General features: G+C 37.6%; 1 protein-coding gene across 3 annotated transcripts in view; it reads right to left on the bottom strand.

Moving 5' to 3' along the window:
* Positions 1–245: 245 nt before the first annotated feature.
* Positions 246–27,980, bottom strand: part of dhrsx (dehydrogenase/reductase (SDR family) X-linked) — a 63,020-nt gene continuing 35,285 nt past the window's right edge. For all 3 annotated transcript variants that reach the window (XM_079813440.1, XM_079813441.1, XM_079813442.1), the window contains 4 exons: positions 24,556–24,657; positions 21,888–22,095; positions 11,314–11,521; positions 246–2,558 (listed from right to left, as the gene is read on the bottom strand). In XM_079813440.1, the coding sequence (XP_079669566.1) occupies positions 2,376–2,558; positions 11,314–11,521; positions 21,888–22,095; positions 24,556–24,657 (701 nt within the window). In that variant the 3' untranslated portion in view covers positions 246–2,375. The remainder of the gene's footprint in view (positions 2,559–11,313; positions 11,522–21,887; positions 22,096–24,555; positions 24,658–27,980) is intronic.

Here is a 27,980-nt window from a genome sequence, read left to right as displayed (position 1 = left end):
GATTTAAACATTCTTGGAAACATTTGGGATAATGTAAGTACACAAGTCAACAAAATATATAACATTGTTCAAGTGGGCTTTGGATATTTGAATCCAAAAATCTTACATATTGTGCCTTTAACTCTACCCCTAACCCTACCCATCACAGAAAAATGTCTGCATTTTTACATTTTTAATAATAATAATTGTTGAGAAGTATTAATGAAAGTTAAATCATTTTCAATTAAATTCCTGGAACAAAGGATAAATGTAGCACTTTTTATTCTATTCAAGTTAACAGAAAACGTGGATCGTATGGCTTCTGCTCTGTCCTTGAAACGACAATTGACCAGCTCTGCACAATTTTTTAAAACCCACTCGACATAAATTGGATTTTACATTCCATATTTTCATTTACACGTCACCAATAGCAGAACATTAACAGGAGAAAAAAACAGCCACTGCAACAGGGAAATCTGTATTTTTATTTAGACAAGAGCCTTATAAGAGAAACTCATTCACTCGGTTTTCTACAAGAGCTGAAGATGAGACACTTCAGTCTCCTGGCAAGATAATGCTGCACTCTTTTCTCCATCTTTATCCCTCTCTTTCACACACACAAATGACAGCAACATTGGGCTCATTCACAGTGCATGTGGCTGAGGAGCTAAGTACACAAAATCCTCTTTGCACATTTTGTACTGAGACTTTTTCTTGATTAGTTTATCGTCCACCATTTGGTGCCTCCAAATATTGTTATTAATTTATTTCACAACCGTATAATTAAGCTATTGGATCTTTATTATCTGTGCATGGAAGTTAATTACACTTCCTATAATGCTAAATATATCATAATACAGCAGCACTTCCATTAGTGCATAATTACAGTACCATGAGCAAAACTAGGCGATGATAAAAGCAAATTCTCAAAAACAATTGTCTCTCATTGACCCAAAAGCTTCATATCCCGTTCATTGCACAATAAAAGGAACATAATTAGTTGGGAGATGCTAAAATGTCTGCATGGGAACGCATTTGGTCAACTGCATGACTGACACCACATAAAACACACAAATGACAGGCACATTTTGACACCAGTACATTTAAATTAGAATTTAGCAGGTTAAAGTAGCACTTTATCCAAAGCAGCCAAAGTCGAGACAACACCTCCAAGTCGTTACAGACACCAGTGGTAGAAAGTAACTCATTTTACAGTACTTTTATATACTGATATTTATGAAGCGACATCTGTTGGAAAAAAAAATCACATTTTCCATTATTTCAAGACTCAATCAGCTGTTTTGCTATTGCACACGGACCTTGGATAAATATATATTAAATAATAATAGCTGGAATATATTTAAAAGTTAGGACTCAAGATCTAAAAAAAACAAAAAAAAAACAAAACATGCACATATTTGCAATGTTTCTGTTTCAATGTCAGCTCAGAAGCAAGATTAAAATGAAAAAAAAACAACAACACCACAACCACATCATTACACATTGGAATCACAAATTCCAAGCACGTCACAGTCACGAACAGAACAGTTGGACGAAATATTCCTCTCGGGGAGAAAGAAGATGAGACCCTGACATGATGGCAGCCGTCTCTTTTGTGGAAGATTTGAAACACAGCATTGCAAATTGCACAGTGAAAGAATGAAAAATGAAGGGCTTAGCCAGACAAATGTTTTTCCCGCTTAGCGTTTCTGCAGTTTGTGTTTAGAGAATTACATGCGGTAGGCAGAAGGAGTAATGACACTGACTGATGGGTGGAATAACCCAATGTAGGAGCCACTGAAGATACACAACTATACAAACAAAGAAAGACGTAAATCCCAGCGTGGTATCGAAGAGAATCATTAGAGAAAGGCTGGTATTTGCCCTGTTTAGAGAGCTTGAGATTTCACACATAATCATTTTATCCTTCGATATTCTTTAGTCTGTTGACGAATTCCAGAGGAAAATCAGTGGAACAGCAATTGCGACGGTCCTGATTCATTAAGCACTCAAAAAGGCTTAGCAGAGTACAAGATAGTAGATTATTAGTCAAAATCATTGTTTTATTTGCTTAGTTCTGGGGAAAAAAAGTGTTCAGAAAGTTCCCAAGTGAGAAGTGGAGGAAGAAAGAGGTTTTAGGTTGGAAAAACAGTGCACTTGTTAGTGTTGGTCATGGATTGTTGAGGTAAAGTCTTCAAGACCTTAAAGGATGGTTTGTGTGAACACTAAAATGGTAATGAGATGGTTTAAAGACCAAGGGACGGTTTCAGAGAATGGGAATTTGGCAAATTGGGATACTAACTTAAGGCAGGAGGTTGAATTTTTCAGGTGGACGTTTTATGAACTATAAGTTGAGAGCCAAGGTCAATGATCAGGAGCTCAGTGCTGATGTATTCTCAGGTCTTTTGGAGACCCACTAGAGCACAACTTTCTTTCCACAACTTGGTTTGCAGCCGTTCATCATTAGACAGTGCTGAAGACTCCGTCTTACGACCGTTGTACAGATACAGTCCTCCGGTCCCCTCAAGCTCAGAGGCAGCTGCAGCATAGATAGCTGTGGATGCTCCTTCTGCAGGCGTCTGTGGAGGAACAGGAATCAGAGATGAAGTCAACACCGCTGTGGGCACATTAAGAATATTTAATCAGTGATCGATATAAAATACAAAAGAAGGACAGAAATTCCTGGAACAAAAATCCTAATTTTGCATTCCTCCTAGTCTCAGTGACTTCACTCGTCCTTGTACGTGACAGCCATCGCAACATTCCTGTATGTTTGCAGTTGTTATAACGTTCTTGTATTTTTGCTGTAGTGTTCTTCTTGACACTTGAAGTCTAACCCTGGCACTTGACATGTATCCTTTGTTGCAAGCTCTGGTAATTGCCACTTATATGTGCACTTTCTTGTAGAAAAAGGATTGTATCTGTATTAGAACAGTCAATTTGTCATTTGGTAACACTTTAGTATAAGGCGTTCTAAAGTATCCCTTCTCCTACCGCACATTTTGGCAAGTGGACATAAAAAGGATAGTTCTGAATAAACACATAACCAACATATATTAAGCCAACACTTGAGAGTTTACAGTTCAAGACTCAGACTCAATGATGTGACCGTTATTAATAAGGAGATAAATAATCTCAAACATAAAAACAAAAATAAAAAAAATATTAAACTTCATTGTGTTTCTGAGGATGTTATTTCTAAATCTATGATTGTCATGAGACATTTTCTAAGACCATGTCTTCAGAGTTTTTAGAGAAGGCTGATTATAAGCTAATACAATATTTTATTGCCCTGTAAACACCCACTTGCACTCTGTTGTTTATGTCTAGTGTGGCGAACTACCCCATTCATGTTGCAATTGCACTCGACAAACCTTTCACACTTCTGTCGGCTATGAGAACTAATCTTCATTATTCTTTTGTTTTTATTCAGAGGCTATTAGCCATACATGGCTTTCCCATCTACACCACGTTGATCCCCCTATACATCAATCCACATATTATCTGAAGTCTTTCTAGAAAACAAAACAAAAAATATATTCTTGGGACCTTATGTGAATTCTTTTAACAAATTAGATATGAAATTGAATAGCTCCTGTCGCAGCAGGTGCATTAGAGATACAATCAGCATCAAGCTACATAGGAATTATTTAAATGATGAATACTGTGACGTCTATGTTCCAGGAAGAAAAATAAAGACTACAATCGAGGCATTTCAGGGAATTCAGAAACAATGCTTACTGGCGTGATTAATTACTGTTAAAAAATCTATTGAAAAAAAGAAGTCATGCCCCCCAACCTGGGCATGAATGTCCCCACCTAAATTAAGTTTTTCGAGCCAGGGAATAAGAATCTGTCCCATTCAAACAGGACACATTCAAAAAAAGAAAGATTTAAACACTTGAATGAAAGACAGCAATACGTGTTTTTAAAAACTTAAAAGGATAGTTCACACAAAAATTAAGGTGAGTAAATGATGACATATCCCACAATGTCTCAAAATCTTGTGCTCTTGATGCAAATTGCTTGGGAAAAAAGGTCTGATATGACACAAATATATGGCCAAATATGTCCATCTAGTGCATGTTGAAATAAACCAAGAACAATTATAAAAACAAGTGTAGATGGGTTGCAAGAACATGTTGAACATGTTAACCAACTTGAATGGAACATCCATACTTTGTGTCTATTAAATGCATTTCTTGCTTGCCACAATACTGTTAAATTAAATTATCTTTATTTTGTTATCTTTTTTGTTGTAATAATATTCATATATTTTACTTATTGCAATAAGTACACTTCCACATGTGACTCTTGCCTCATGTTTACACATGTTATGCTTTCCACCTGCCATGGTTAATTATGCAAATTAGCCTTCTAATTGCAAATGTTTTGGCTCACTTTCACATCAGAAGATCTAAAAGTTGGGCTGCACAGTTGGTGAGATTGATATGCAGACGGTCAGTTGGACTATGACCTCCAGACGGATCAATTACACAGGACAGCCGATCTTCCCTAACACTGGTGCCAGATTCTGCACTTCAAACGGCTCTCTTTGAGGCCAGGCAATTGGGGCTGAGCACTGTTTTTCTCCTTTCTAGATCTCTTTCGTCTGAGGGAATTTGGATTAAACTACAGGAGCCACAAGGTTTCTCTATACTGAGCTGAATCAATACAGCACAAAGAGTGTGAGAAAAGCTTCTCTCTTAAAGCTGTTAGTATTGGGCCATACGGGGACTGTGTGCTTAAGGGGAAATGGAGCAACAGCTGCGGTTTAGAAACACTCAACAGTTTTATATACTGTTTTATAGGGCTGGGTGCAAAATTTACAGACAGTATACACCGCGCAATGGTAGAAATTTGTCAACCAGTAGATTTTGCAGTGGTAAGTATATATATATTATAAAGCGATTATCGACCGATCGAGATCGGTTGCCAATCAATCGGAGCACCCCTAATATATATACACATCTCACAAAAAGCTTGTGAGTACAAATTGCGCTGAAATGGTCAGATACACACAAATGTATGTACTAAATTACCGTCTTGACCAGTATGCACGTAAACCCCCCGTCGTGAAAGTGGACGTTTGTGCAACTGCATGTAACCGTATCCGTGTTCGCTCTTAAAGTGACAGCTGTCGAATAAACTGCTGCGGTCTCTGAGTTTCTCTTTGTCTTGTGTTGTTTGATGAACCTTTATGACACTCACTGCTCTTGAATGACTAACTTTTGCAACCTTAAGTGTAAGGATTAAACTAATTTAATTTATTCAGGGAAGACCAATATTAATTTACATTTGATTTCTTATTAAATGTCTTTAGTATTTCTTACCTCAATACTAATGTTAGACCTATCTGAAAAATTGTTTTTAAAAACAAAAATGCACTGCATGATCAAATATTTAGGTGAGATAATTATATACATTTATTTGGGAAAGATGGCCTACAGTAGCCTTAAGTTATCTCATTTTCTAAAATAAACAATTGGTGGTTCTTCAAGATCTTGACTCAGTTCATTTAGAGTTAGTTTCATTTCTACAAATGGTGCAAACTCTGCAAGATTATATATAAAAGATTCCCATTCCCCTGCCATTCTATGATCGGCAATCGGCAGATCATGAACTTGGTAATCGGTAATCTGCCCCAAAAATGCTGATCGGAGCATCTCTAATATATATATATATATATATATATATACACACACATACATACATATATACATACATCTGCATGGATATCATTATGTAGCACTGCTTGAATACTGGAGTACATTTTTCAAGAAAATACTATGTGAAGTATTTCTACTTCAAAATTTCACATTTAATTCAACGTGTTACTTGCCGTTTCTTTGTAATTATTTGTGAAAAGTTGTTACAAAGTAAAAAATGTGTTAAAGTAAATCCTACATCAAATTGCTTTAGGTGAAGATTGAAGATAGAGTGAAGTAACAAGGAATAATGCACACCTTGCCTTATCATGATGGTTTGCAAGCTACATCATATGCCGCATATGCTTGGGCTGAGTTCTCAAATGAGAGAACGGTACAACCAACAGACACTCAATCCCCTATAGAAATGGAATTATATCCACCAATTAATTGACAATCTGTTTAATGAAGGAACATGCATTTTCCCCAGTACAATTTGTGTATCATTACTGTTTGTATATTGTTTTTTTTGTAATTGTATAATGATGATAGAACTCCTAGTTAATGTTAGCCCATCTACTGTAGCTGGCGTCTCCTATCAAAATATTCCTCATTTAATGACTCACACTTTGGTGGACATCACTTTCTTATAGAATGCAGTGTGTTCATTTTATTTATCACAATACAAATGAACACGTACATTTTCAACGCGAATGAGTCAGTCCTTTGATCAAAACAAAGGAACTCTCCCGCTGAGAAGTGTACCTTCCTCATTGGTCAAGCCAAGACTCAAAGGTGTAGGCTCTGGAACTTAAAAGGCCAACACAAAGTTCCCTCCAGAGTTAGACATAGTACTCGCTGACATTCCTTTCCCGAACACTGTTCGCGCGAGACCTCATCTGGCGTTGCCGGCGCAGCTGCACACCCACACCAAGCCACGTGGACCTTCTTCGACCATCAGAGTCTCTGCAAGTTCACTGTCGTTCCTTCGCTCAACATGGAAGGAATCGATTGCAACTACAACAACATCGGTCCGAACTATCAAGACTTTCTCCTGCGACTGTATATCTGGACACCTTTCAAGGCAAATGCAAGTAACGTACGATATACAAACTTGCTGTGTATTTAGTTAAAGCTGTAAATCCCTTTGTTCAAACAAAAGGCGCTTCCAGAGAACTGGTGGTTCTCTCATGTTTTAGACTCTTTTCATAGCTTCATTCTGATCCGGTTTTTCCGTCACTTCCACTTTCCATTTTACTCCAGGTTTGTATGATTATGTGTTGTGCGTTTATGTTAGTTATGTGTTCGTGTTTTAGTTAAATAAACTGATTCTGGTCTGCTTATAAATAAATTGTCACTTTAACGAATCGATCATAGCTACGTGCTAAGAAAGAGTTATTTTTCTGTGGCCACAGAAAATATCCTTTCTGAAGAGTTGATAGACAATCAGTACTGAATGTTCTCTGGAGGAACAGACTATTTGATTGTAATATTAATTCAGTTACATTAAGTTAATTTGGTTAACTGATCCAAATATTCATAATTAATTGTAACATGAAAATGAACTGGTGTAAAACAATCATTGTGAATGTAAAATATGTTTAAAAAGTAGTTCAGTTTTAATAGAGCATTGGATTTACAGGAAAGATGTCACATCTCCCTCTTTTATTGAACACAGAGTTCCAAAATTAAACTTCAGAAATTTTACCCGCATTCAGTGTTCAGACTGTGCACAGCAAGCACTCCTTTTCAGGGAAGAAAACCTATTTAAACACATCATTATATATATATAAAAAAAGAAGTATTTTCTGCTCTTGGATAAACCTCTTCTATCACAGTTCAGAATAATTGTATTCTCTACAGCGGGTGTGCTTTTCTATTTTGAAAGTCTTTGGCTGTCTAGTCATAACTAATTTCCCCTCAAGACATTCATAATTTGTCATCTTTTCTTTTAAACACATAAAGAACACTGTCCTCACTGAGCCCCATAATTTCTGGGTTTTCTACAGCAATTTCTGTGCCGCATACATAATGGACGCTGTGAACCGTGACTCAACCTGACTCGTAAATAAGCACCCTGCAAAAGGATATTGCTGTGCTGATAACTATCACAATAAATCAATATCAACACACCTCACCTCAACAAGGGCATGAGATTCAGGGATATTAAATTTGTATTCAACAGATTACACATTGAATTATCTTTTGTATAGTACAAATAATTCCCCTTGAGAAGAGGTGAAGGTCACTGCCCATTGTTGTGATTTACATTTGCTATTTATTGCACACAAGCAAAGAGAGTTGTTCACACACATAAACATTAATTGTATAATGTTCTGACAAAGTGTACAACACATCATATGCTGATGTTTGCAATAGATGTTTGCTAATCTCTAATGTTCTTTTAGCACAAACTCAGCTGAATTTAATGGGCCAGAGAGAAAGGATTGGCTATGATTGGCTGAGGGGTGACAGTAAAACAGCCTGCAAAAAATGGTAGCAATTTTGATAATTTTGAGACAGCACATCACTGAGCACAAACAGATGGATAGTTATTGTATAGGTGGCATATAACATATGGAATAACATAAAGAGTGAAGTCCAAAAGGCTGAAATCACATGAAAAATCTAGAAATACCATATACATATTTGTAACTGTGTATAAGCTGTATACTACTTTATTTTCCTTTCTCACTCTTGCTACCATTTTCTTCTACATTCTAAAAGATGATACAATCCACGTCTGATTAACACACACACACACACACACACACACACACACACACACACACACACACACACACACACACACACACACACACACACACACACACACACACACACACACACACACACACACACACACACACACACACACACACACACACACACACACACACACACACACACACACACACACACACACACACACACACACACACACACACACACACACACACACACACACACACACACCTTTGAAGCAAAGAGACAAGATAAATCCAATTATTGTTCACCCTGACATAGCGGCTGCAAACCTTTAGATTTCAAGACGAATTCCAAGAGATTGGGTGAGACAGACAGATGGAAAGAAGAAAAAAGAGAGAGTATAAACAGTTTCTCCCAGGATACGCTACATTGTCACAAAGCCTTATTGCAACATATTGGGGCAGGTGGGTTTGTCATAAAATGTTGTCATTCAACAGAGCACCTTTCACAACAGTCTTTGTCACCGACTCTAAAGTGTGTGTTACACACAGACACAATGTATCTAAAGGAGAATATTCATGAACTCATGTAATTAAATGTCTTTTAAAGCCGGAAATTTCATATTGGACCTATAAGTAATAGTAACAGTTATCAGACATATTAGTTATTATTTGCCAGTATCATTCCATATAGGATATTTATCAGCTGATATTTAATTGTGGTTGCTTGCTTCTGCCTATTTTTAGATTTTAGATTACTAGCACTAACTTAATGGGAAAGATTAGGCAAAAATTAAAAGCGCTTTCGTATAATACAGCTCCCACCCAGGGTTATAATAGTTACTAAAACAAAACCAAAAAAAAAAAACCTTTACTTAAAATGAAACCAACGTTAACAGAAATAAAATAAAATATACAAAATGTTACACTTATTTTATTTCAATTTATTGCCAAGGCATCACTTCTTATTTTCATTTAGTTTAACTTGATGTACTAAAATAATTAAAACTAGAGCTGGAAAAAAAATTGAATACATTTTTTTTACAGAAACATAAAAAAAAAAAAAAAAGTAAACCTTTAACTAAAATGCAAATATAAAACCAAAAACTAATACAAAATATTAATAAAAACTATTAGTATCTTGGTGATACTAAACTAATACTGGTCACAACTCTATGATAGGGACTCTCTCATCAACTACTCATCTCAAAATAATAGTATTTATATATTTCATACTAGTGATGCACCGATCATGATTTTACATGGCCGATTCCGATACCGATTTTTTTCAAGAAAACTGGCCGATTCCGATACCGATTTCCGATGTTTTTTTTGTTTTTTTTTACACAATAAAAGAATGAAAGTATACATGAACAAGATGTTTATTTGGTATTTAACAGGCTAAATTGGCTTTTGGCTAATGAAAACAAGTCCGCAATCTGAAATTAACAGGAAATTTAATTGGAAATTAAAGGCTGAAAGGTGAAATTAAAGGCAACAACTGCATATTCTGCAATCCAAACAAAGATGTTACTTAAATCAGCATTTGTTTTTAAATTCAGTGTAAAGAAAAAAAGTATTTACCAGTGAAATTAAGTAAAACCAAAGTATATAATTGCTCCAAAATGTTAAATCAAATAATGTTTAGTGCAACGAAAAAAACTAAGATGATACAGCAGGTGCTTTTTAAATCAAATTAAGTCAATGTAATTTTAAGGTAAAATAAAAGGTAACACTTTAGAATAATGGTCATTAGTTAACATTAGTTAATGTATTAACTAACATGAACTAACCATGAGCAGTACATTTGTTACTGTATTTGTTCGTCTTTGTTAACGTTAGTTAATATAAACATCACAGTGCATTAACTAATGTTAACAAGATTTTAATAATGCATTAGTAAATGTTGAAATTAACATTAACAAAGATTAATAAACGCTTTATAAGTGCAGTTCATTATTAGTTAATGTTAACTAATGTAGTTAACTAATATTAACTAATGATCATTATTCTAAAGTGTTACCAAATAAAAATGATCATCCTATAGGCTACAGAACTGATAGTATTTCATTTCAAAAGTGCATGCATGTTCTTCTTTAGGCTACAAAAAGAAGTATTTCGGCTTTGTCACAAGTTAGTCTGTTTCGTTCTCATCCGATCCAACACGTGAGAAGCTGAGCTGAACAAACGCTTACTATCTGCGCTTGTGCAGGCGGAGAGGTAAGCTCACGCAACTTCAGCTCGCGCAGGAAAGCGGCTCTTCATTCCCTTCAGCGCATCTCGTCTCTTCCCTCAGTTCTCCAGTTTCCGTTTGTAACACACAAGTGACATGTTCGCGAATGATTGCAATATAGGCGTATGTGCACGCAGGCGCACTTCCGGATAAATTGGCAGAAAAATACAAAGAAAACCGTTTTTTGGCCGGTCAACCGGTGCATCCCTATTTCATACTTTGCATTACCACACATTTATGTATTTAGTTTTTAGTTTATTTAGCCATATAAGCATCAATAGCTATTACAACAATAATTTAATAGTGATAAAACTTTAGATTTTAGTTTCTAGTGCTTTTTTATTTAGACAAAGCAGCACAGATTTTCAATTAACATTTATCACCCATAATATGAAAATAATTGTCATATTTCTATAGATATTTTTTTAATTCAACCACTTGAAAGCTGTACATTCGCTCAAGACTAGTCCCCTCATTTCCTGTCCTCTCTGCCCTGTCAATAAAAAATAAAAAAACCCAAACATGAGTGAAACTGAAGCCTTACACCTCAAGAATTCTCTGCAAAGCACAGACAGGTGCCTGAATAAACCATCACACCCGTGACACTGTCCAAGTTTGGCTGACTTTCCAAAGTTTGGTAAGTTATTTAAATAAAATAAGGCAGTCCAAATATGTACATGCAATTATTATCCTTCAGTAAACTTGACTAATGAGATTTTATAGAGGGCAATATGATTTCCCTTACCCTGAAGAGCAGTTTAGCAAAAGGCTTCTTGGCCAGCTGGGCCGGGCCACACAGATTGTCATACAGGGCTGTGTCCACCATGCCTGGGTCCACTGCATTAACCGTTACAGGGTCTCCTTTGACCCACAACTGGTCCTGCAGGTGGTAGGAGAACAGAAGCAGGGCCAGTTTACTCTGGGCGTATGCACCATGGGCACTATAACACATCCTGAGGAAAAGAGACAATGGGAGAAAAAAGAAAGAGGCCTTGAGCGCAGTTATGCAGCTATTTTGGCGTTAACAGCCATTAAGCGTTGTGTACTGTAATTTCTGTTTGCAAACCCATTTTGACAAGATTGTGCTTGCTGATGTGTTGTTGCTTCATGTCGGACCATTCAGAATAGCAGTGAATCTTAAAGTCAACATTAAACCAGTCTGTGTTACCTAGTATTATTTATATACTATTACAGTATTTACCATTATTTTGAATCAGCTTTTATTTTTAGATTTTCAGTTTTCATTTTAACATTAAAATGATTTTTGTCTTATGATTTTTTTTGTCAGTTTTATTAGTTTTTTTTTTTAATATTTCTTTATAGCTTCTTTTTTTTCATCTAATATTTTTGTTTTATTTTATTTCAGCTCTATTTCAATTACCCAAAAATATTTTTTATAGTTTTAGTTTTAATTAACAATAACAATTGGCAATGGGAATTTAGACATTACAACATTATAATATTAATATATTATCTGCCAATTACCATTATGGCTATAGCCTCCTATAGGCTATAGTCCATAGGAGTTTTGTGGTCGATAATTTTTAAGGTTCGCTCACGGCATGTCATAATTACTAGATTTCAAAATGAAAATTAGCACATGATTTACTCACCCTCAAGCCATCCTAGATTCTTCTTTCAGACGAACAGTTAAATAAAAAAAATGTCCTGGCTCTTCCAAGCTTTATAATGGCAGTGAATGTTTATAATGGCAGTGAATGAATATTTATAATGGTAGTGAAGTGCCTCAAAATGCAGTTCAAAATGCTTACGCTACACCTGACGAGCAAAACTGGTGTGCAATGTCGTCAGACGTGGATGCATTTTGAACTGCTTACATTTTGAGGCGCTTCACTACCATTATAAACATTTATTTACTGCCATTATAAACATTCACTGCCATTATAAAGCTTGGAAGAGCCAGGACATTTTTTATATAACTCTAATGATTGTGTTCGTCTGAAAGAAGAATGTCATATACACCTAGGATGCCTTGAGGGTGAGTAAATCATGGGCTAATTTTCATTTTTGGGTGAACTAACCCTTTAACTTATAAAAGTACAAATTAGTTTCAAGAATCGTGACATTTCAACAGCATTGGTCCCTAATTGCTTCTATATTCACATTAACAAACCTTAAATTGATTAAAAAATCTTGCCTTATGCACTTTTTGAAGTCCTAGAATGCCCTAGAATGAAGAATCCATGTCTAATCATTTAGCTGACTCATTTATCCTTTATTTATACCAGCAGATGTCTTTGCGCCCACCCCTTCCTCTCTCCCTCTCTCACCTTGAAGGACATATTTATTAGGAATCTTCTGTGCCAACCCACAGTATGAGCCCCCCCACACACTTAACATACAGCATGACAAGAAGTCATCGCCAGTTGCAAGCAGGCACCTTGTTTGCTGTATTAGATTTGTTGTTTGTCAGTATTTATTGTAACACTCATAACCACCCTTTTCTGTCTCCCAGGAGGCTTTGCAGCATTCAGTCAATCAATAGACACATGGTGCTCTGAATCACGCTGCATGTTACAGCGACTCTGTCCTTGAGCCGTTGCAGTATATGACTGCAGTAACCGATGAGGAAACTCAAGACTGAAAAGCAATAAAAGCAGACCTGAGAAAAATAGGTTAGAACAGTGGCAATATTTTGAGGAGTAAAGCAGACATGTACATGATGGACTGATCTGCACTACAGGAAGATCTGAGTTTAATATGAGACACAGAGACGTTTTCGCCTTTTAATAATGTTTGGGATGCACCAATATTCAAATTTGATAGTCAATATTATTTTCACTGATACATGTCTAAATTCTATACTTTGTTATAAATGGTTGAAATTCTATAGTTTTTTTGGTCTAAATAAACTAAAACGCCACGGTTATGACTATATATGACCCTCAAAAGGCAACAAGACGCTGCATAGAGAATGACACTGTAAGAACGCTTTTGCATGATTGCGTCCTGGAGCATGTGTGAAATCAGTCTAATGGCGTGATGGAAAGTCATAGGCGGGGAATTTTATGACCAGGAACCTATAAAAATCGCACCCAGACCAAACATGTCAGCTTCTGATAGGTCAAAGCAAGTCAATAATAGGCACACCGGTAATATGGCAGGGTGACGCAGTGTCTCATTCTCCTTTCAAGGAACCACGGTTACTGTCGTAACCGAGACATTAACTTGCACTGCGTCAAGAATGACGCTGTGGGAATGTTAATATCCATGGGGCCGTCCTGACCAGTGCCTGTCTTGTGTGAAACCAGACAAGCACAACTAAGAGAGAAGCACCTGGGACCCAGGTGTAAAGCCCAAATCTTGGTTGTAAAACCTGATGAATGTGTGTGGAGAAGACAAGCCCACTGCATCACACACCTACTGTAGGGATACCCCAATTATAAGGCTTGCAAAGCCACCATACTCCTCCTGATCCGATGCACCACAGAGGAAACACCAACAGGTTTCTCACCAAAGACAACACCCAAAGGTGCGTGGTAAGCAGCTAAGGCGTGAGGGGGATAACCCTGTGGAGAATCTATCCTGCCGAAATTCCAGCACTGTACCAACCGAGCTGTCAACCAGTTTTCTAGAACAGGAAGCTCTGGAGTGAGCGTGGTCTCAACAACCTTAGAGACCAGAGTCTATGAATTGGGCCCCCTCAAAGGCCAAACCCACACTACCATAACTCTGATCCCTTGATCATGCAGAACGGGTTGCCCCTCAGGGAAACCCCTTGGTCTTGAGCCACCACTGCAAAGGTCTCATGTACAGCAGGCCAAAAGGTATCCCATTGGACACAGCTGCCAGTGCCATCAGACCAAACAGTCTCAAAACTGTTTGACAGTGAGTGACTGGCCTAGCTTTATCTTGCTCACGGCTGTGAGGATCGAACCAATACAATTTTGAGACAATTTACTTGCATCGCTGTCGAATCCCACGCCATGCCTAAAAAGTCTGCTCCACATTGAGCCAAAAATGACCAAACGTTGATGTAAAAAAAATACAGGGTGACAAGACTAGGCTGAAAAGAAGAACCCGATACTGAAACGCATTGGCCGCGGAAGCAAACCTGAGGAACTTCCTGAGTTCAGGAAGGATGGAATATGGAAGTATATCCTCTGATCTGATTGTGCCACAATTCGCCTTAGCGTGCAGATCTAGAATTGGACACAACCCCCTATCCTTCTTTGGAATGATAAAATACCGTCTGTAAAACAGACTCTCTGTCGGGCGGGAGGAACACGTTCTACAACCCCCTTCCCCAGCAAAGCATTTTACCTCCTGTTCCATAACCAGAGCCTGCCTCGGGGTTACCACTGTAGACAGGACTCCCCTGTGTGCAGGACCCTTTGAGATATATTTGGCAGTACATTCCACGCTGCCAAAAAATCTACTAAGGAAATAAGTCTCTTGAGACAGGTCTCTGGTGCTACTCGAGTGACCAATTCGGTGCCCTGAAGCGGCGAACCAGCAGGGGACAATGAAACTGATTGCTCTGAGACCATCCTCAGAGGGGTCGAGCATCCCAGTGCCACTGTGTTTCTGGGCAGACACTGAGATATGGGCTCGCCAGAGGCTCCCCAAAGCACATTAGGTGGCAGGGTTAGCAGAATGAAAGGAAATGGGCACTGTATAGTGAGGTGTTAACCACTTCCCCCCAAAGGGGGGAGGCCATTGGCATCAGGACCTCTTCGCCGAAGCCTTCTTTGAGAAAATGGCGGCCCTCACATCCATGTTACCTCAAGAAGACTTTGGCTGAGACTACTAAAGGAACCAGTCTCTCGAGGTCTCTAGCATAACTCAAGTAGCCAATCCGGTGCCCTGAAATGGATGACCAGCAGGAAGCAACCGAACTGACCCCTCTGTAACCCTCCTCGGTTGGGGTGAGTCTCCCAGTGCTGCAACATTTTCGAGTGGACACAGAGACTGGAACTCACTGAAGACAGCTGCACCCCGAAGCACATAACCTTGCCATAGTTAAATAACAGGAGTTCAGAACATGTAATTCACATACAGTGAGTCTAAAACACCATTTCCTCCTCCTTCATATGTAAATCTCGTTTGTGAAAAACACAGCGGAAAAATAGGCAAATCTCAACGTAACACCGAGAATGATGCAATCGTTGGGATCATTAATATGTACATCCCCAACATTTGCATATGCAAGCAAATGTTCACTGTCAGGCCAAACTGCGCAGCCGTATCATCTGGAGTTCTGCAGGTAAACAAGCGTCACACGAGGACAGCGAACATGGCAGATCATGGAAACAAATGTTATGTTCCAGGCTGTGCAGGGGATGTGAAGACGTTTCATACTCTTCCCACAGATAAAACATGTCAACCGGCATGGTTGATGTTTATTTATAATCGGATACCGCAACAATTTAATTCAAAGTTGTTCGTTTGCTCAGCCCATTTCACCACGTACAGTTTTTCAAGCCTGGGACAATATCAAGCAGGCTTTGCTCAGCATCCGACACTGAAGAAAGGGGCAATTCCAACCATATACCTGCAAGCAGTAAGTGATTTTATCCACTTCTTGACTGTCTAAACAATTTCTGATTAAATTGAAAGTTTCTTAGAGAGAAAACATTAACGATAATATCCCCATTGTTGTCTAGATCCAACGCAATATGCTAGTACAGTAACAATAGGATAATCCAAGTAGCTTACACAACTAAATAGTATGTCTAATGACAAAGGTTAATATTATTTCATGCCAGTGTTGTCATAAATTACAAAATACAACTGTAGATACGTAACGTACTACGTTAGTTTAGTTGCTTAAACATAGCTAACTCGATCCTTCTAGCTAACGTCACCTCCACCATTTAAGTTGAAACAATAGTAAATTGACAAGGCTTCTAGTCAATTTGTTAATTTATATATACACAATATATACAATGCTAAAAAAGTTGTGACTGCTGATGTGTATATTTAATGCTATATGCTAGTTATTGTTTAGGCTGAAGTTCTGGTATGGACGTAATGATTTTGCGGGTTCCTAATTAAAATAAAGACTTAACTTACCATTCAGAAGCGTTCATTTCCAATCTCAAAACATGTTGTTGTTCCTCAAAATCTGCATCTTCGTCAGAAACAGGCTCAAACATATAATGCCTAATCTCTCCATCGTCATGACGGTCAGTATAGAGGGTATGCACGTGACGTCACCGTCAGCTGGAGAGACTGCGGTTACGCCCCACAGAGTGGCAAAAAGACTGAGCGGCAGCATTGGTTTGCAGTGTGAATGCAGCAAAAACATACGCTGCACATGTGCATTCGCACGCGATGCTATCATTGAGCCGCGCAGTGAAACAGCCAATCAGAGTAGAACTCTGCATTAATATTCATGACCCTTCCAAATAAGGCAAAAACAGACCATTTCATCCTGGGGAAGATTTCTATAGTTGGAAATGGACCTGTAAAACCGTATCTGGACAATTATTGACCTTAAATAAGCCATATACCCTCTATGTAGATACCAGAGAACAATTTAAAATGTTGTTTCAAATCGTTCTAGGGCACCTTTAATTCCTCAAAATTAAATGCAGAAAGCATCTAACAAGTATAAACCAAACAAGTATACACTGTCTAAATGACAGGCTGAATATTCATATTAGAATCTCAAATACAAAAAGAATTATACATCATAGCTTGCAAACACACATAGGAAGCGTGCACGCAATGATAGAACAAGAGAGAAAGGGAAACTCCCATCTGCTCAGTTCCCTTTCGCATTATAAATATATATTGCGGACGCGTAATCTACGAGTTGCCTCAGCGAACGAAAGATCCGAGCCACTTGCATAATATTTTCTTCCCTCGAGAAGAAAGCTAACAGGAGCGGGTGCTAAAAACTCCTGATAGTGCATGCTTCTTTTCTTAAACGTTGGGAAATCTTATGAATGAACACTGTCAGCCCCCACAAAAGCTGACCTGCATGCTCCACTCCCAAACAAACAACACATAAATCATGTGCATCCTCACTCATAATGTAGCAAGGGCAGGGAGGGCCACACGATTCAAAATGTATAATATAAATATATATATATATATATATATATATATATATATATATATATATATATATATATATATATATATATATATATATATATATATATATATATATATATATATATATATATATATATATATATATATATATATATATATATATATATATATATATATACTGTTGTCTAGTAATGATTTTATATATATAGGAATGGGAAAGAAAGGTGATTTAAGCAATTTTGAGCATGGCATGGTTGTTGGTGCCAGATGGGCCGGTCTGAGTATTTCACAATCTGCTCAGTTACTGGGATTTTCACGCACAACCATTTCTAGGGTTTACAAAGAATGGTGTGAAAAGGGAAAAACATCCAGTATGCGGCAGTCCTGTGGGCGAAAATGCCTTGTTGATGCTAGAGGTCAGAGGAGAATTGGCCGACTGATTTAAGCTGATAGAAGAGCAACTTTGACTGAAATAACCACTTGTTACAACCGAGGTATGCAGCAAAGCATTTGTGAAGGCACAACATGCTCAACCTTGAGGCGGATGGGCTACAACAGCAGAAGACCCCACCGGGTACCACTCATCTCCACTACAAATAGGAAAAAGAGGCTACAATTTGCACAAGCTCACCAAAATTGGACAGTTGAAGACTGGAAAAATGTTGCCTGGTCTGATGAGTCTCGATTTCTGTTGAGACATTCAGATGGTAAAGTCAGAATTTGGCGTAAACAGAATGAGAACATCATGCCTTGTTACCACTGTGCAGGCTGGTGGTGGTGGTGTAATGGTGTGGGGGATGTTTTCTTGGCACACTTCAGGCCCCTTAGTGCCAATTGGGCATCGTTTAAATCAGGGCTCTGAACCGGTTCAAGGAACGAAAACGAAAACCGGAAACGAACGAAATTTTAAGAGGAACAAAAACGAAAACGAAATCAAAATCAATTTGAATCGTTCTGAACAGAAACGTTAATTTGAAATGACCATTAACCGGTTAATAACGTTATTTTATCGTTCTCTTTAATATTTTTATTTGGCAGTGACCAATCATGAATAGAGTAGCTACAGCATGTGACGTTGACGGATCAAGCCTGAGTGAAATGCCCGCGCACCATCATCTATGAATCTACTGTCAGTGCAGACTCAGAGCGCGCATTTTCATGCCTCAAGTACATTTCTTTCCCCGCTGAGGTCTACAATGAAAGCGCAGGTATTGGAGGACATTCTTTTCATATGTTTAAAAAAGCAGTACGGACTTTAAGCTCAAATAGTCGGATTTAGGCTAGTTTGTGGATTTCGTTTAAGCCTATCCAAGTAGGTTACTAGCATCTATCAAACATTTTTCCTATAGTCTTTCAGATTGCCAATACAGGTCAATGTTTTCTATATAGACGGCTGATGCTTCGTATTAAATGGTATATTGCATTAAATGATCAAGATTTATTAGCTGACTGAATTTGATTATGTGATGCAAGGACGTGTTGCGCAGTGTTTGCTTTGAAATTACCAGTTGACGGTGCATTAAAGGTTATCCAGTTTATTTATTCTTTATTTATAAATTTTTTAAAACAAGTCGTGTTGAAAAAAAGTTATGTAACGTTACAAAGAATGTTATCACTCTTCTGAAAAGAATTAGGCATAAGAGGGCCACTTTCGATTGTCTAACGCTCCAAAACAGGTCCACTGTTTATGCTTTGTAATTAATGCATGTATTTCTGTTGTGGTTTTAAAAATGTTATGAAATAAATATTCAAGTTTAATTACCATGCGTTATATTATTATTGAGTGAAAATAAGTCTATTATACATATTTGTTTAAAGTATAGGCTAAATTAAAGTAACGTTATTAACCGGTATTTTTTCAAATCAAACCGTTTTCGGAACAGTAATTTTTAATGAGGAACGCAAAAACGGAAACGCTATAATATCGATTCTGCTCGGAGTGAACTGATTGATATTTTTTTCCGTTTTTAAGCCCTGGTTTAAATGCCACGGCCTACCTGAGCATTGTTTCTGACCATGTCCATCTCTTTATGACCACCATGTACCAATCCTCTGATGGCTACTTCCAGCAGGATAATGCACCATTGTCACAAAGCTCGAATCATTTCAAATTGGTTTCTTGAACATGACAATGAGTTCACTGTACTAAAATGGCCCCCACAGTCACCAGATCTCAACCCAATAGAGCATCTTTGGGATGTGGTGGAACGGGAGCTTCGTGCCCTGGATGTGCATCCCACAAATCTCCATCAACTGCAAGATGCTATCCTATCAATATGGGCCAACATTTCTAAAGAATGCTTTCAGCACCTTGTTGAATCAATGCCACGTAGAATTAAGGCAGTTCAGAAGGCGAAAGGGGGTCAAACACAGTATTAGAATGGTGTTCCTAATAATCCTTTAGGTGAGTGTATATGTATATACATATATAATATGCTTGAGGCAATGAGAAACAAACAATAAATAGGCAATTTCACACAGAGTGCTTGCTGAAGGCACAGAAGCTGACATTGCTTGGTTTGGGTGCGATTTACAGCTTCCTGGTCATGACGTCACCCGCCTATGACATCCCATCACGCCATTGGACTTATTTTACATGTGCTTCAGGATGCAATCATGCAAAGGCATTCCCACAACATCATTCTAGACGCAGGGGGAGTTCCGTTGAAAGGGAATTTTGGGAATCTAGGCATCACAACATTTTTTTTTTTAACCATATGAATGTACATTCAGTTTGAGATCTGAACATTTAACAGTGGTAGAGGATGTTAAATATAATTTAAATAAAAAAAAACAGGTAAATGAGCAATTTTACAATTAAATAGCCGAACCAAGTGTATTGAAAAAAGCAAAAATACAAAAAAACAACAACAAAAAAAAACAGTAATATCTGACAATAACCATTATGGCTACAGCTGGAGCTGGTGGATAATTATTTAAGGTGCGTTCATGCCATGTTGTAATTACTGTAATTACCAGATTTCAACTTGTAAAATTGTTCACGTCCTCGTAGAGCTCGTAATTACAACTTGTAAACTTGGAATTTTCTGAGAGCTCCTATTTGTACCACCTGACTGCTGCAGATTCATTTAGGCATTTAATAGTGTTGACACAGAAACGCATAATTCCCTGTCCTTGGACGTGAACACTTCATGTTTTGTCATCTCAAAATTACGGTAATTGTAACATGATGTAAACGCAGCATTAGTATGGTGAATAAGTGGTGAATAATATATATATTTTTTTTAAATCTAATCTTATTACTTTAATGGCTAGAATTATGAGATTATGGCTAAATTATTTTATATATTGAAACCTAAAATTGTCATATATTTTTACATTTTCCAATGCATCCTTTTCCCAGAGTTTTAAAGTGTTGCAGTTTGTGGCAATCTACACTTTTGGTTAAGCTAAATTGTAGGCTAACTGTACAATATGGAGGTTTGATTGCAAAATAGATATGCAAAATATCAGATAGTTGAAATCTAAGCAAGTTTGGGAAAAAAACAACTACGTCTGCATTAGGTAAGCTCTTATTTTTTTATCCTTTGGGTAAAAGTGTAGTATAATTTTATAGATACTATATAGTGGAAAAGGCAGCATATAGTTTTAAATAGTTTTTGTCTGTTTTCATATTTGCACACCATAAGCCTGTAGGCTTTTTTTGTGACCCCTCCATGCACAAAGTGAATCTCCACCTATGATTTTACCAATATACCTTGCAATATACCCAAACTAATATACAAATTTTCCTTACACAACTCTTTATGCCAGTGGTTTTAATTCACCCCCTCAAAAACTTTTTTCTTCTTTGTTTGAAGAACAATACTATTTCTGTAACGCGTGTCAAGTTTTGTTATTATTATTTAACAATACTGATTACTGTAAGTCTTACAAACCACATTTCATAATATAGTCCACAGCACACACAACACTGTAACGGTTCTCAGTTGTGAATTAATTATAATGAGTGAGATGTTATTTCAGTAACTGGTGGATTCAGTGAGTGTATTGTTAGAAACAGAACTCCAGAGTAATCCGTTTGTGAATATGACTTCAATGACTAGGTTGTATGCTTGTGTGTGTGTGTGCTGTCAGAGAAGACAATTCAGATTGCAAAAACAGGACATACAGTTGGATGTCATTTGCGTGTAACACTATAGAAATCAAGTGGTGCCGGGCAATATGGAATAAATGTCTAAAATCTCTTTAAAATTCAGTTCATCACTTCCATTCACAAAAAGGCTTGAGGTAAGAAAATAATCTGAAGTGTAGTTTAAAACAGCTTCTAACCTTCCCTGCAAGTCATCCAGAGTTAATCTTCCTCCATAATGGGTAGCTGAAGACATAATAACTATTCGGGAACATTTCCCAGGTTTGCCTGACTTCCTCAGGACATCTAGCAACAGGTTAGTCAACAGGAAATGGCCCAGGTAGTTCAGCCCAAAGTGTAGCTCAAATCCATCCTCTGTTCTCCTCTCCGGAACAAGCATAACGCCAGCTGCAGACATAAAGGAACATCATTGCTGATATATTATGAACAGACAGAATATGTAACACACCGGGAAGAATCCTACTAGGCTTGATCAAGTATTCACACCTTAAAAAAAAGAGTCATGAGTAATTTCTGAGTCACTCTTTTGAAAAGAAATGAACTTCATGAGCTCAGAGAACATTGTACCGCATGCAGCTCTCTGAATACCGTGGATTAAGTAATGCTGGTTTATTGATTCACATCTTTTTGAATGGCTTTTAACACACACAGAGAAGGATATCAGAGATGTCTTCATATGAAACTGAACTAGCGAATAACCATTTCCTCCACTAATGTTCTTAATGTGCCTGTTTCTGCTTAATTCGTGTTCTCTCTGAGAAGAAATAAATGAAAAGATGTGAAGCTCATCATGTGTCACATTCACACATAAACATACCCTTCTACAAAAATGCACTTCTATGTCTTTATAAAGAGCGACCACAAGATAATTAAAGTTGGTGAATTCCAATATTAAAGGGTTAGTTCACCCAAAAATGAAAATTCTGTCATTAATTACTCACCCTCATGTCGTTGGACACCCGTAAGACCTCCGTTCATATTCGGAACACAAATGAAGATATTTTAGTTGAAAGCTGATGGCTGAGAAAGGCTTCACACAGGCCTCCATTGGCATTCAGTACATTGACACTTCCAAGATCCATGAAAGGCACTTAAAACGTCGTTACAAAGTCTATCTCACCACAGTGGCTCTACAATAATCATACAATGCGACGACAATAGTTTTTGTGCGCAAAAAAAAATCAAAATAACACCTTTATCCAACTTGTTCTTGTCTTCCGTGTGCGCCTCCACGACGCATGCGCGAGAATATGACGCAGATCCGGCGTTCGGACATATGACCCAGAAGCGATTTGTTTACGAGCAGAGGAAGACGCGCGTGTCTAAGCTGTTGGATTCTACATTGATCGTGCTTTAGGTCTCGGCGTAGTGCTCAAAATGGAGCTTAAGTGTGTATTTCATCGATTCCCGAACACCGGCGCTACGTCATATTCTCGCGCATGCGTCGTGGAGGCGCACACGGAAGACAAGAACAAGTTGGATAAAGGTGTTATTTTGATTTTTTTTTCCGCACAAAAACTATTGTCGTCGCATTGTATGATTATTGTAGAGCCACTGTGGTGAGATAGACTTTGTAACGACGTTTTAAGTGCCTTTCATGGATCTTGGAAGTGTCAATGTACTGAATGCCAATGGAGGCCTGTGTGAAGCCTTTCTCAGCCATCAGCTTTCAACTAAAATATCTTCATTTGTGTTCCGAATATGAACGGAGGTCTTACGGGTGTCCAACGACATGAGGGTGAGTAATTAATGACAGAATTTTCATTTTTGGGTGAACTAACCCTTTAAATGGATGTAATCTGATTTTAAACCCTGACCGGGACTGAGCACAAGCATTCATGCGGGAATAAGCCTCTGCTCTTGAAAACATGTTTCATCATTATTTTGCTTTTAACAGAATTACAGCTCAGTTCGCAGGAGAAAACAATAATCAGGATTATAAAAAATGTCCTCAGCATATTAAATGAGCATTAAACAGTATGTTTTTTAATTACACTCACACAGGAAATTTGAACATAACGAATCCTAATTATATCAACCCATGTTCTCTCAAGAGAAAATCAATGTCCCTCGACTCTTGCTCAGACACATGCAGTGTCTTGTCCAGCCAGAGCACTAGAGGGGTCAAGCGTTGACCTTTCTGCATCATTAGAACCTCAATTGGGTGGCACAAATGCATTGGCCCATCAGCTGGCATCAGAGGGGAGGGGTGTGCACCATAGAGAACAAACGGGAAAAGGGGAGCGTGAATTATTAATTCTCTCTGTTAGGGAGAGGACAGTGTGTGACTGTTCCTGTCATTTTGAGACATTCCCTGGGGCAGGCTTCTAAATAAAAGTCATTCAGTTAAAACAAACAACCCCCAAGGCCCTCAGGACACAGACCAGACATGTCCAACAGAGCGAGTTTAGGAGGACGCAAGAGATTTTAAGCTGAGAGACAACCTATAAAAGATAAATAGGTAACACTGTACAGGTAACACTTTACAGGTAACACTTTACAAGTTAATGCATTAGGTATCATGAACTAACAATGAACAGCAGTTTTGAAGCTTTCATTGTAATTTCATGTTTGTTCATTATACATTCATTTTAAATTTGATATAATGTGAAATCTATATATACAATTTAGAATTCAATATTGACCTAAATTAATAAATGCTGTAAAAATGTGTTTATTGTTAACAAGAATACTTTAAATTGTTAAATAAATAAAGAAACTTAAAATGACAAATATATGACAAATATGACATAATATTAAAATAATACAGCACAATTGCTGTGGTCTAATGACACATTTTAAGAGGGGAAATTGCCTAATGCTAGCGGAATTCAGGAATTTACATACCATTATTGACAAGGACGTGTAGTGGCAAACCTGTGGCTTTATATCTCTGGACAAACTGCCGCACGGATGTCAAAGAGGCCAAATCCAGGTGCATGAACTCCACTGAAAGCAAACAGATGACAAAATCAGTATTAAAGCAGACCCTATGAGAGCAAATACTGAAAATTGATGTAGAAATTCTTTCTTTGGAATGACAGGAAGATCAGAACATTTAGTGAAATGCAATATAACCCTTCAAACGTAAAGGGGTAGGTCACCGAAAAAAAGAAAACTTCTGTCATTATTTACTCACCTCATGACATTTTGAAGAATGTTGGTAACCAAACAGATCTGGTTACTATTGACTTTTATTGTAAGAAAAAAAAACACACACAAAAAAAACCAGGCATTTCTCAAAATATCGTATTTTTGTTCCACAGAAGAAATAACGTCATGCAGGATTAGAACGACCTGAGGGTGAGTAAATAATGACAGATTTTTTTTATTTATGGGTGAACTTTCCTTTTAAAGACTATCTTCAAAACTTAGGCTTTGTCAAGCCAACATATTGACTTTGTTTGAAAAAAAAAAAGCTTTTCTTTTTAAACAAATAAATAAATAATTAAAGAGTAATTTCCCTCTTTCTTTGTTTCCTTGAATTTCACTTAAATTCTACTGCCTTACATTAAAAATTAAGGCAATACAAATTTGCACTTATGCATCTTGTCTACTACCAATGCAAAATCAGTAACTGATTTGGAATTTAACAGGTATTTTCAATTCAATTCTGAATATCACACAATCCTGGTAAGCACACATAATGAATTGCTCAAGGACGGCACAAGCATGCAAATGGAAATAATACTGAATCATCCAATAATATGAGGCCTCTAAGAAAGGTTTTTATTTCATCAGCTGAAGTCATTTTCTGGATACAAATTGGTTCAAGCACTTACACCATCACAGCAACTAAGTATTCAATATAACAACAGCATTAAATGCCATACTGAATGCAGTATATTTTCATATGTAGCTCATAATAGTCAAACGCATTTGCCCTCCTCGAATAAAACAAGTAAACTCAGCTTGTCAGTTTCTTTTACAGGGGTTGGTTTCAAATAGTTGGAGGCTAAATTCACTGCTGATTCATCCAGCGTTCTCATGCTGTAGTTCATTTAATAACCTTTTTCTGTTGGTCTGTACATCAAAGCACATCCAATTAGTCGTATTTCAAAGCATGCAAATTATTCTACTCACTAATGCTCACGTAAGGTCAAAATAAAAATGTTCCCCATCATTCCAAATGACCTGGCAGCATTTACAATGATCGATTTACAATGACCTTTATCTTTTAATATGAACATTCAAAAGCAACAAAATCACTATAAATGCCCCAAAAATCAGCTCCAAACTTACTTACAAAACTACCAAAAAACAATAATATCTACCTGAACCAGGTAGTGTAGCTAAATTTGAATGCTATTGAATTGAAGACACGTATACAACTATCTTAAATCAATAAAGTCTTGACAAAACAGCAAAGTACATCTTAAAAACGAAAAAGTTCTGCCCATTCTTGAAAAGTGAAAACTATCAATATGTAATGTATCTTTGATGTAAGACTAATAAACTCCCTTTAAATTTAAGCTAAATAATTTGATGGGTCTTCATATCTGTTTAACGGGGGTCACAATCCCATTCGTGGAAACAGTAGCTGGAATTTTGCCCACTCATCATTCATACCGGTTCTTGTTCTCCATCAACTTTAATTAGGCTTATCATTCATTCAGTCGGACGGAACTAACCTTTGAGCTAATAATGGCTCCCAAGTGAGAATTAGACCATTACATGCCTGCAGGGGTGGACAGCAAGAAATGTACACAGGAGGCCTTATAAAAGAGCAGTGATAAAGCTAATGCAGTTCAAGGATATCTTTAAATAACATTGTTTAGCCTGATGTTGATGACTGTGCCAGAACATGTCAAAGTTTAGGGTAGAAATTTGACATGACAAAGGGTTTTTTGGCATTTTGTTGATGGGCAAAGAAAACCTAAAAGCCTTGAAACCCAAGCTTTTAGTTGCTCTAATGTGAATCAGAATGCTGTTGTGTTTACCTCAATGAGCCCTTTGGGCTTTCGGCTTATTAAAATGAGAAGCTACATTAAAATACTCCAGTCATATTCAGAGCAGCGCTTCAATCATCTTTCGTTGTCATGTTATGCAAATCCTGGTATTTTGTTAATTTTTTTCCCCTACCTGCATTATGGTGAGGTGAGGCAAGGTCAACTATGACAAAGCGTTCACCTTTACTGTCCTATCAAAACAGAGTAGAGTTAGATGTGGGCCATGGTCATCTAGCATATGTTTGCAAAATTAGTAAATGCCAAAGGAATGGTGATAATCTTAAAATGACTGTAACTCCAATTATATCCTTATTACAATCCTTATTATATCCTAAATTACAATCTATTTATTATTTCATTAGTTTGTAAAAACATTTAATCAATTCAATTCAATTACAGCTGAAACGCCACTAAGTCTGAACAAACCAAGAACAACCAAAACTCAATGTTTAACATTTTGCCATCACTCATACACCACTGCAACATACACCGAACAGGCATAACATTGTGACAGGTGAAGTGAATAACACTGATGATCTCTTCATGACGGCACCTGTGCGTGGGATATATTAGGCGGAAAGTGAAAATATTGTCCTCAAAGTTGATGTGCTAGAAGCAGGAAAAATGCGCAAGCATAAGTATTTGAGCAAGTTTGACAAGGGCCAAATTGTGATGGCTAGACGACTGGGTCAGAGCATCTCCAAACTGCAGCCCTTGTGGGGTGTTCCCGGTCTGCAGTGGTCATTATCTATCAAAAGTGGTCCAAGGAAGGAACAGTGGTGAACCGGCAACAGGGTCATGGGCGGTCAAAGGCTCATTGATGCACGTGGGGTGTGAAGGCTGGCAAAAACAGACAAGCTACTGTAGCTCAAATTGCTCAAGAAGTTAATGCTGGTTCTGATAGAAAGGTGTCAGAATGCACAGTGCATCATAGTTTGTTGTGTATGGGGCTGCATAGCCGCAGACTAGTCAGGGTACCCATGCTGACCCCTTTCCACCCCCAAAAGCGTCAACAGTGGGCACATGAGCATCAGAACTGGACTAATGGAAGTTCTGATGGAGCAATGGAAGAAGGTGGCCTGGTCTGATGAATTAAGTTCTTTTACATCACACGGATGGCCGGGTGCATGTGCGTCACTTACCTGGGGAACACATGACACCAGAATGCACTATGGGAAGAAGGTAAGCCGGCGGAGACAGTGTGATGCTTTGGGCAATGTTCTGCTGGGAAACCTTGGGTCCTGCCATCCATGTGGATGATACTTTGACACGTACCACCTACCTAAGCATTGTTGCAGACCATGTACAACCTTTCATGGAAAC

The sequence above is a fragment of the Gobio gobio genome, assembly GCF_949357685.1.
Source record: "Gobio gobio genome assembly, chromosome: 3".
Classification (NCBI taxonomy): Eukaryota; Metazoa; Chordata; class Actinopteri; order Cypriniformes; family Gobionidae; genus Gobio; species Gobio gobio.
Note: the sequence above shows the minus strand (reverse complement) of the source record. Positions and strands in the feature narration are given on the sequence as shown.